Raw genomic sequence first — 12,588 nt, forward strand, 5'->3', positions numbered from 1 at the left:
ACGTTAAAGTAAATACTTTGCAATATATATATATATATATATATATATATATATATATACAAGGTGGTTCAGTAATGTTGGACAGCCCTGAATAAATCGGAAACAAGAAGAGATATTAGCAATAATGTGGTGGATCCAGATACTTGTGGAGGGGGGACGTCTTTTGAGGTACAACACAATGTTACCAGGTCAACAGTGTTGCCAGCACAATACAAAGTTTTATTTTTTTAAATGGAACATATAGGAGTTTATGCCATCAAAAGAATTAGTACAAAATGTGAATACCAACAAGCGAAACCGCACCTGTCAGTGTTGCCAAATAAGGAAGTTATAAAGCTTCAAAAATCAAAAAATTAAAGTGTCAGTAGAGCAAAACTAGCAAACAGGCAAGAAAAATAATACTACGGAATGAAAAGGAGTAACCGAAAGAGTAGACCAAAGAACGCACAGCATCCAGTGAGTAACAGGGTTGCCACAGCAAAAGGGGGGAAAAAAATTGAAAATTTTGGAGTTGCCATAGGAGGAAAAGTGCCCATATGACGTAATGCTGGAAACACCATAGAAAGTCTATGTATGATTCAAGAATCCTAATAGCGTTTGTTCGAAAGCGATATCTCTAACCGTTCCCGAGATACACCAAAGTTAATATTTCCCTCGCCCTCCAAAATACTGGAACTAGCAATGAAAATGACACGCCCAACAAAATGTAAGAACTACACGGGTCTAATCGTCAAATAGAAAGCAATAATACCTTTATGTTTACAGGAACATATGATGAATGTGGGAATTTCTCCGTAACTCGTATGCTACACGGAGACATCATTGTCACGCAACGTCCATGACATTATACACATTATGGTACACTAATACTATACTCTCTCCTTTAGATCCCCCTAAAAGTTAAAAATATTCAGTCTTTTCAATTTTTGTGTCGGTTAGTCCCGAAAAGCTACAATCATGTCAAATTTAATAATTGTAACCCTACATGAAGTGCCCAATAACTTGGGTGTGTAAAAGGTGTTCCATATAAATAACATGAGAAAGATTTTTCAGTTTCCTATAAAACCACTCTAAAGTTGGATTTTTTTATTTTTGCCAAAAGTGAATATTTTTAATTTTTAGGGGATATAAAGGAGAGAGTATAGTATTAGTGTACCATAATGTGTATATTGTCATGGACGTTGCGTGACAATGATATCTCCGTGTCCAATACGAGTTACGGAGAAAATCCCACACTTCATCATATGTTCTTGTAAACATAAAGGTAAGCACTACCTAAGTAAATCAGTAAAAATTAAAAAATCCAACTTTAGAGTGGTTTTATAGGGAACTGAAAAATCTTTCCAATGTTATTTATATGGAACACCTTTTATACCCCCAAATTATTGGGCACTTCCTGTAGGGGTACAATGATTAAATTTGACATGATTGTAGCTTTTCGGGACTAACTGACAGAAAAATTGCCGAAACTGAATATTTTTATTTTTTAGGGGATCTAAAGGAGGGGTGAAGAAATTTCCCATGTTATTTAAATCGGCCTTTTTTTGGACCTATAGTCTCATATTTTAGGTACTTGGAATTGAAATAAAAACTTGAAATTCGGTATGCTTATACGTTTTCGTTAGCGTTAACTAGGTAATTCGCTAAAAATAAAAATTTCCAAATGGGTGGTTTTATGGGGAAGTGAAAAATCTTCCCCATGTTATTTATATGAGACATCTTCTACAACCCAAAATGTTTAGAGACTTCCGGCAGGACTAGAATGATGAAATTTCGTAACAGTTTAGCCTTCCGGGACTAACGTACAGGAGAATTGCCAAAAGTGAATATTTTTAGTTTTTAAGGGGTCTAAAGGGGGATGAAGAAACCCCAAAGTTATTTAAATGGGTGTTTTCTTAGGATACAAAATCTTATCTTTTAGATAGTTGAAATAGGAAAAAAAAAACTTGAAATTTTGTAGAATTGTGGATTTAAGAGGTGCGAGGCCGTAGACCGAGTAAACGTGAGGATCAGGGGGCGAAGCCCTCAGCTGTGCCAAATTCAGGAAATGTGACTAAAGAGCAAATGCACAAAATTCACTCTTGATGCAAAGGCTGATACCTAAGAGATGCGAGGCAGTAGGCCGAGCAAACGCGGTGGCCTAGGGGCGTATACTAATCCAAAATCATTACATAAATTTCATCTTTTGGACAAAACAGACTCTAAATACGCACAAAATGGTGTTTTATAATCGTAGTTGCAATCCTTGGTGTAAAACTTATCTCTGCTTTAGAAATTCCATCGTTTTCTGGTCAAAGTGCAACTCAATTTGCATTTACAGGAAAATTATATCATTTCTATGGTAATAGTTTCTCAGAAAACGGCAGTTAAAAGTTATACATTTATTTATAACTAGATGCTCCTACGGTGCAAATTAAGGATACGTGTACAAATACAAAATCATTACCTAGGTAGATAGGACAAAACACATTCTTAGTACGTTCAAAAATGTAATTTTATAAGCGAAGTTGCAATTCTTGGAGCAGCTTTACTTTAGGGGCTTAAATATCATGGCTAACATTCCAGCGTTTTCTGGGCAAAATTCGATTCAAACTGCATTTAGGGGTGACTAAAACTACTTTTATGGTAAAATTTTCTCAGCAAATGACGGATATTATGCATTTATCTATAACTAGATGTCTCAAAGGTGCAAATTAAGAATAAGAATACAAATACAAAATCATTACACAAATCCGATCTTTTCAACAAAACAGACTTAGTTCCTTCAAGCGTGGTATTTTGTCAAGTTGTATTATCGTGCAGGTATATTATAAGGTGTGTTCCCCAGTGCATGTATTTTGTAAGTTCAATGTCTTAGTGCAACTTTACTTTAGATGGCATAATCATTATGACTAAAATTGTGGACCAAACACGGCTACGTTAAATGAAAACTCTCATCAACTTTTACTAGGTTGCTTACTTACACAGACAGATTTGTTCCACAATCCAGGTGGAATGAGGAATCTGAGATAGGGTTTTATACAGGGTCGTTTTGACGTAAGATTAGCGTCATACTAAAGGCCTGACTACTGCAGGAACATGTTAGCCGAACTCTTTAGTAATCAAGCGTCGGAATGATTCTGCATAAGTTCCCGCAGCGAGTAAACCTACGCGATTAGCACGAACGCGCTATTTTAATTTTTCTAGTTTAATATTCCACGGTTATAGTCCGAATCTAAAAGGAGCAGTGATGATGATTATCAAAATGGTGGACTGAAGGAAATGGGAAAACACCGAGAAAATCCAAACACACTATGGGTCCTACATAAAGTCTTCCTGGCGAAAAGTGGGATCGAAACAGCGATCTCGTGCGCCAGAAGTGATCTATCTACCGAGCTATTTACAGCTAATTTTATTAAAATCTACTAGTATATTTAACCTACTTCATTTCTCCAAGTGTTTTGCAAGTGCTTGCTTTTGCACCATGATTGCTGTCATTTTCAACAATAACAAGCTCAAGTATGGCATATATTCAAAACAATTTTACGCTATCTTTCAGTACTGGTTCATACTTGATACTATGCACACCTGAAGATAATAACAGTTCCGAATAAGAACACTTTTATCCAGAAACAATCGCAGGATTTTTCCAAGGGCGGGGAAGGGGCAAAAGACCGACATACATTGATGCGCATAACGCATAATGCAAAACAATTATTATTGAGGCTTATTGCATAACTTTGTGGACTACATTAAATAGGTCTATGTTAAATATTCTAGTAGGTGTAACCAAATATAATGTGCCTTCACGCGTGTTTCTGAATAAAAGCGTTTTGAAACAACCAAACACCTTTCGAAAATGGAAGGTAAAGCGATTGTCCCCTTTCCTCCGCTGCGGACGCTCATGGCCTTATCGTTGACAGAGCATATTGCTATGTTTAATGGTGTCATTCACTTAGTTAGCCCGAACCGGTTATTAAAATTTCTCAGATTCTTGGAACCGGTTGTTAAAATCATATCTCCACCTCCATATCCGGTAGTTACGGAAACAACAATTTTCTAATGTTACGAGGTGTCAAAAAACCTTTAAAACTTTAAAAAAATGTGTGAGTATGGAACAAGGCCGGTAGCCAGCCCCAAAACACCGTCTTCCACAATGAATACCATCATGTCCATGGGTTTTCTCGAGGTACTCCTGTTTCCTCCCTTCTTCTCATTCCATCAATTCTTCCATCACCATTCACTTGCCTTTATCATCGTCTTCCTTAGCCTAAAGGGTATAATCATCGGATGTTAAACTAAAATATTTCATTTTTTTCCACAATGCACAGAGGCCTGCTGGGTTGGGAGTCCCGTTGAAGTTAATTCCGCAGCTAAGCGTTTCGGAGACAAATGTCATTGTTTAATGTTTAGGTGGCCACTCGGGAAAGTGACACTTAAATGGCAATACAGTTGCTTTCAAATAAAGTTTATTAGCCTATTTACCCGGTGTGCCAAATAGGATGCAATTTGCAAGTTAAAAGACGCCATTACCCTTCAACCCTTCCCCAATACGTTTCCTTACCTTGCAAAATGCGTACGTGTTGACCTTACCATTCTGTCGAGCGTCCAAGAAAACACCCCAGTACTAAAAATGAAGCGTGTATCTCAAAAAATGGTTTCTTCAAACTTTTTTCAAAATCTGTTCAATTTTGAACTTTTAACGCTCATAATTCGAACAAGCCTGCGATCGAGGATTTCTCCGGTTGCCTAATTGTTTCCTATGTAAAAAGAAGTCGACTGAGCATAGTATCAATATGAAGTCAGAGTAACACCCCACAACCTTCCCTAATAAGTGAAATTAATTAGTATTTTCCACTAACGGATTCAGGCAACTATTCGTGATTATATGAAAGCTCAAAAATATAAATAGATTATTTTCAAGAAGATATAATATTTTACCTAAGCAAAAGTAAAGAAAGAAAGGAAAGAAAAGAAGAAAAAGAAATAACACATATTAGGCTACATATTTAACGTTTAAAATGATCGTCAAAATAAACTATCTTTGTATTTCACGTGTGTATAATATTTACGTGGAAACAGTTAAAAATTAAAAAGCGCTTAACTGTTTCTTCAGATTATTCTTCCTTTCTCTTTACTTCTTTTGGCTCTTCGAGCTTTTACTTTGAGTTGGATTCTTCTTTTCTTATATGATTCCTTCCGTTTCCCCATTTTCCACTTTTATTAACTATAATAGTTTTGTCACAATTCACAGGTTTCGCCTCTGGATTTCAAACGCTAACAAGGAATAGCCCTACCACTGTGACTGCAACAGTAGACATGCAACTTTGGCAACGAAGCATTATGGCGTCCTGCGCAAGCATGAGATTCAACCGCTAAAACTATTTCCGTAAACATAGAATAATATTTGGATAAAATGTAAAAACATAACACGAAAAACGGTAATATAATATTCATATTCCGTAATGAGACAACTACGTGTAAAATAATTTATGCTTGTAAGTAAAAATTTCATAAAACTGAGCACACGAGTAGCAAAATCTAACACCAAGCGCCATCTTGCGTACTCATCTTAAAACTGATAAAGTTTTCCTCTTATATGTTACAAGGTAGGTTTTACGTCATTTCTCTTGCCTTTATCTACCACTGATTCACACATTTATTGTTATTTTTAGTATGGTCAATACACTGTATTCAGACAGTATGACAGCTTGGCAAGGTTGGCAGTCACTTGCTTTCAGCTTGTCAGATTTCATGTTGTGAGAACCATCAACAAGCATGATACGAGCTTGTTGAAACATTATTGATGATTGTTATAACTGGCCTATTCCAGCGTTCAGTAAAACGTATTATTATTATTATTATTATTATTATCCAAAACCATGGTTCACTGCTATAACCATGTAATTATTATTCTTTGTAGATTCTGGAATTATTATATGTGCAACCGACTACATCCTAACGCGAAGGCAAGGAACGTTAGTAAAACGTTTCATAGTAAATCGCCTCTACCTAACGTAATTATAGTGCTTGTTTAAGAACAACAACCGTAGCCCTGAATGGGATCGAACCAACGACCTACGTCGTAGCCCGAATCGTTAACCACTACATCACAAGAACAGCTGATCTGGTTTGTGTACCATAATGTGTATATTGTCACGGACGTTGCGTGACAATGATGTCTCCGTGTCCCATGCGAGTTACGGAGAAAATCCCACATTCATCATATGTTCTTGTAAACATAAAGGTATCACTGCCTTCTATTTGACGATTAGACCCGTGTAGTTTTTACATTTTGTTGGGCGTGTCATTTTCATTACTCGTTCCTGTAGTTTGGAGGGCAAGGGAAATATTATGCAGTGTTGCCAACCCCGCACAACTTTGGTGTATCTCGGGAACGGTTAGAGATATCGCTTTCGAACAAACGCTATTAGGATTCTTGAATCATACATAGACTTTCTATGGTGTTTCCAGCATTACGTCATATGGGCACTTTTCCTCCTATGGCAACTCCAAAATTTTCAATTTTTTTCCCCTTTTGCTGTGGCAACCCTGTTACTCACTGGATGCTGTGCGTTCTCTGGTTTACTCTTTCGGTTACTCCTTTTCATTCCGTAGTATTATTTTTCTTGCCTGTTTGCTAGTTTTGCTCTACGGACACTTTAATTTTTTGATTTTTGAAGCTTTATAACTTCCTTATTTGGCAACACTAACAGGTGCGGTTTCGCTTGTTGGTATTCACATTCTGCACTAATTCTTTTGATGGCATAAACTCCTATATGTTCCATTTAAAAAAATAAAACTTTGTATTGTGCTGGCAACACTGTTGACCTGGTAACATTGTGTTGTACCTCAAAAGACGTCCCCCCTCCACAAGTATCTGGATCCACCACATTATTGCTAATATCTCTTTTTGTTTCCGATTTATTCAGGGCTGTCCAACATTACTGAACCACCCATATATATATATATATATATATATATATATATATATATATATATATATATATATATATATATATAGGGTAATTTCTTTTTAAAACTCACGAATTTCATTTGGGTCTAGAATTTCTAAGTGACGTTCGATTTTCATGCGGTTTGTGGCAAATGATCAAGGAAGGATGGGAGACTTGTGGAACTATGTTTACTGGTTTAAATCCATCCGGGATAATATCAGCCACACCTCAAGAAGAATAACAAATTTTCGCCAGTGTACCTTACAATTGGAATGAGGTGCGGTGTGGTGTGGAGATTTGAGTTTTCTTCGATAGATGGCAACCTGGCCATGGTCAATAAGAAACAGGACACTGGGCCATTGTATTGGGAATTGTGCTGTGCGGTTCTGTGGAACTGTATGAATATGATCAGGACACAGTGAGAATAGGGTACTCTTTGGAGGAACATGAAAATGAAATGAAATGAAATCTTTAAGTTTTACGTCCCACGGTTATGCCGGTTAGGCTAAAGGAGACGGTGATAATGAGAGATGAGTGAAATGGTGGAATGAAGAAAGTGGGAGGAAACGGGAGAACCCCGAGAAAACCCACGAGCACGGTGTTTGTCCACCACAAAGTTCACTTGGCGGGGGCTGGGATCGAACCCGGGACCCCAAGCACCAGAGGTGAACGCTCTACCACTGAGCCACCGCGCCCCCTGGAGGAACATGACTTTATCGTTAAAAGTTTTTGGAGATACGGAATCTGTTGTTGCTACGCAAAGGGCATTTAGAGACAAATTTCCACCACATTCTGCCTCAGATATAAACGTAATATGGTCGCTAGTGAAAAAATTGGAAAAAAACAGGATCGCTTCTTAGTGAGACAGGGAAGCATCGGACCCCGTAGACAGGTATTGTGGAAGATGTTAGTTATCGACTTCTTAGGTCACCCAAGAAATCTCTCCGGAATTTGTGGCAAGAAATCGGCTATAGCTATTCAACATGTGATTTATGGATGTTACCACTAACACTTAATTTGTATTCTTACTAACAATTAATTTGTATTTTGCAATCTCACTTCGAAAACCCAAAACCTTATTTCAATCGTTAAGTACACTGGCGAATATTTGCTGTTTTTCTTGAAACGTAGTTTTATACTGTCCCAGGCGAATTTAAATCAGTAAACATAGTCTCATAAATTTTACATCATTCGGGGTTGATCATTTGCCACAAATCGCATGAAAATCAAACTTCAGTGAGAAATTTTAGACCGAAATGAAATCCGTAAGTTTTAAAAAATCACTCTGTATATATATTAAATATCGTGAAATTGAATCAAATCAACAAAAGCTTTGAAATTTGTATCCGTAAAAGCACTATAATGCATATCAACATTTCTATCCACCATTACTATCATAATATTTAAGCTTACTTAGCACCGATGACAGCTCTTAATTTGAAATTATAACATATACAAATATTATCCTCATTCTTACACACTTACATTCCACCACATCAGCAGACAATTACCAAACGCCTCCATTTTGAAACTAACTAGCCTTCAACGCAGATAAGAACCCCCCTCCCCTTTTTTCCTCTTTGCCTTCTGTTTAGATTTCGAAAGTTCTACGTAACTTTTATATTGACGTTAGCAATGACTCATTCCCTATTGTATATATATTTTGTTTATATTAACAATATATATACACACACATGAATAATTAGTTTTGGAACATGTCAGAATCCTATTATTAGTCACCACTTTAGAACGTTTTATACTGATTAAAAAATCTTCACATATTCATAGCTCTCGCATTTAGAAATGAATGTAACTACGACGAACAAGTGAAACCATGGTGACACTTTACTTGGATTTTTGGGGTGCGATTAATCTCTCAATAATATTTTACCACTTTTGGTTTGATTTATTTCTACTTCACAAAGAGATTTATTATTAGGAGGCAGATAGGTTTCCACATAACCAAAACGCAAAGGGCACTGCACAATGCAGCATACATAGGTGAAAGTGGCACCACTGATAGTATGTAATGTGTCTGCTAGCAAAATATTTGTCTTGTTGTGAAATCTAATATCAACAAAAGTGTATGGATTCTGGGAAGACTGCATAATGATACATATTGAAATTCTTATATGGATTTCCCTGACACATGATACCATCTATGATGAGGTTTAGAAAAAAGAAAACAACTTTTTTTTTTTTTTTTTTTTAAATCGCCTTTCACCATTTCCAAAGCATCCAACTTTCTCTTCATTTCTTTAACTGTATGAGCTTACAAAACTTCCTTACTCTAAATACTTATTATGGGATAAACTTCCTGCATTTGGAATTCAATAAAACATTAGTAACCATAATTATACACTAACGTAGTATCTCGGTATTCTGAATGCATTCATAAACAAGTAACAATTATTCATAATTTGACCTATTTCTTTCACTATCTACAACCAACAAACATATCTTATTTTTTCCCTTCTACAACATCTAAATTTTTTAATTTAATTTGTTCTTGTATTAAAGGTATTTAAGTTTTAACACCTTTTGATGCTTTTGAAGTTCTTTTATTCCTAAAGATAATTATTTTCTTACAGTCTTTTTATCCTTTTTTTTCTTTAATTATCACTGATGTTTTGTGTGTTCTTCATATCTTCTGTGAACAGCTGTAATCCTTGTTAACATTGCCTGAGTAATAGGAACACCCTGAATATTTTCCTGAGATCTAATTGAATTTGTTCTGACTCTTCCGTGAAATGAAGCAATTTCCCTAACTCTTGGTACATTCTGAACCATTTTCCTGACTGATTCGTGGGGGAATGGAAGTACTCCGAGAAAACCCACGGAAACAATGTTGTTCACCACAAAATTACTTGGCCGGGGATTGAACCAGGGATCTCACACACCAGAGGTAAACTGCTTTACCACTGAGCCGCCGTGCATCCGTATTATTTAACGTACATTTAAAGAAATTCCCCTTTTATTGGCCTCAAAAAATGTAATGAATTGGTCATGTACAGCCATGTTCAGCAAGCTTGGACGGAAATTTCCCTTTGAAAAAAACAATCGGAGTTCAACGAAACACATGAAAAAGTTCCTTTTATCTCGACTAACGGCTTGTCAACCACTGATTTATCGAAGATAAAAATTTCCGCCATTTTAGGCGGGATGGGGATTCCCGTATTGCCTAATTCCACCTCGCCTAAAATTGTGACGAAAGTAATTCTGTAGATTATTAACAAATTAGCACTATGAAATTGTGAAATCATAACCATTCATTGCATTTAATTTTTCACTGTCACTCAAATTCACCAATCACCCGTCTCCTTTAACCTAAACAGCATAACTGACGGCTAACACTAGAAATTTCATTCCATTTTTATATCCTTGATACAAATTTACACAATTGGCTTGGCATTCTTATAGATGGGAAATGGTTCTAAGTAACTTTAGAGAAGAAATGAATGAAATCTTTAAGTTTTAGGTCCCACGGTTATGAGATGGTGATGAGAAATGAATGAAATGGTGAGATGAAGAAAGTGAGAGGAAATGGGAGAACCCCAAGAAAACCCATGAACACGGTGTTTGTCCACCACAAGGCTCACTTGGCGCGAGCTAGGATTGAGCCAAGGACCCCATGCACCACAGATGAACGCTCTACTACTGAGCCACCGCGGCCCCTAACTTTAAAGAAGAGGCCTTAAGCAATTAATAATTAGAATTAGAATAAGACTATTATAGATACTAGCCGAAACATCCGGTTATCGCATGGGAAATATAGTTCTATGGAAAATATTTGAAAACCTTTCAACTTTATGATATCTATCTGAAAACTCAGTTCCACTCAAGCGATGCGCGCGCGCGCACACACACACACACACACACACACACACACACACACACACACACACACACACACACACACACACACACACACACACACACACACACACACACACACACACACACACACACACACACACACACACACACACACACACACACACACACACACACACACACACACACACACACACACACACACACACACACACACACACACACAAACTTTCTTTCCTTAAGATAGTTTCTTTTGTCCGTAGAAACACAAACAAGAAGCAGTGTCCGATTGTGATATAATACTTGTCGTACAAACCTACAGAATTAAAGCTTCAACACTGCAATTAATAGCTAATATTAGTATTCTGTTTCAATAACGAAAGGTGTTATAAAGACATTATCCTTACGTTTTGGGTTAAGCAATGGCGCAATTCTGGATTGGAAACTAAGTACGATTGTCGAAGGCTGTAGTTTCTTCTTCCCCTTTGAAGTTGTTGAATCCAGTACAGGCGTTTCTGCGAAGAGCCAGCTTCTAACTCCACTTTCCTTCCGTTGTTACTGGAAAATAATTTTTCTACTGTATTTTCAGGAATAACGTACATATTAAAGCATTTATAAAGTGCTATTACACAAATAAACGGGCAGGAAAGACCATCTAGTGGGATAGAACACAATGTTGAAAGACTTTTACCAAGTTGAGAAATTTCTTGTTTTGATAATCAGAATTCGTCTAAGAGACGATCTGATTTAACAGCTCTAGATTATTCTTACGGAGTTATTTAAAAGCAAAAGCCGTACGCAAATAAGCTAGAAACATGTGATAATTTAATAACAATAATCGGTAAGAATTAAGCAACATACTGGTTGAAATGTCTAACAAGAAATGGCAAAAACAATAAAACAGTCGATTTGTTCAATACATTTCCTGGTGGTAATAAACTCGATATAAGTTTCGCGAAATGGCCAATATTATTAAATAGACACGTTATTTTGAAGTCAAGTGAAAACTTCTTTTCGGCTCAAAATTGTACTCTATCCACTTCAGGAAGTTACTTTTGCCCCACAGATTCGAGTTGCTTTTAGGTTAGCTTCCCTTTCAGCAGCGAGGCTATATGAGACGTGGACCTACTGATTAACGTGGAATCCAAACCACATGAGCTCCCGCCGGGAATCGAACCCGGGTCTCCCACGCCAAAGGCGCGTACGCTAACCGCTTAGCCAGGGGGAAGCTCACCCACAGATTAAAATAATAGACAGATTTAATTTGAAAATCCCACCACCTACACTAACATCGTTATTAGTGTCTAGTTAACACTACATCAATTCATATTTCTACATATGTGGGTTTTGAAAAATAAAAATGTATGCCATTTCAACTAGTTTAGGCACGAATATATACTAGAACTGAACTAAAAAAGTGTAAACGTATGAAAATACGTCTAATATATCTACAGTCACCAGCACAACAAGTTAATTACCCATTTACACAATTTCCCTTGTCAACAACACCGAAATGGAGAAAACTACGTAAATATTTCAGTTTATTTGACATAGCTCACTCCATCTCACTCCATTAGCTTTGCAAAAAGGAAACTGTATAATAGATATCTTTGCAGGTGATAGTGGTAGCCATCTGTCTGTTCATTTGATGGATTTCTACTCAACAATAGAAACAATATTTCTCCAGTGAAGGTAAGGATATATAATAGCATAAGGATGCCTTTGTTTGGATAAAATTTTAACTCATAGCTGACAGTGCAGGGCTTTTCAAGGACAGGTGGGAGGATAGGACTTTTGAAAATGCCTATACATTAATAAA

The 12,588-nt window shown here is 36.6% G+C and overlaps 1 protein-coding gene across 4 annotated transcripts in view; it reads right to left on the bottom strand.

The window, feature by feature from the left end:
* The window catches only part of LOC145687997 (TBC1 domain family member 2B-like), a 99,359-nt gene that overhangs the window by 78,170 nt on the left and 8,601 nt on the right, over positions 1–12,588 (bottom strand). For all 4 annotated transcript variants that reach the window (XM_081761655.1, XM_081761656.1, XM_081761652.1 and 1 more), the window contains exon 3: positions 11,177–11,327. In XM_081761655.1, coding sequence (XP_081617781.1) covers positions 11,177–11,327 — 151 coding nt within the window. The remainder of the gene's footprint in view (positions 1–11,176; positions 11,328–12,588) is intronic.

Source organism: Thermobia domestica, chromosome 6 (assembly GCF_964235325.1).
Source record: "Thermobia domestica chromosome 6, izTheDome1.hap1.1, whole genome shotgun sequence".
In the NCBI taxonomy this organism is placed as follows: Eukaryota; Metazoa; Arthropoda; class Insecta; order Zygentoma; family Lepismatidae; genus Thermobia; species Thermobia domestica.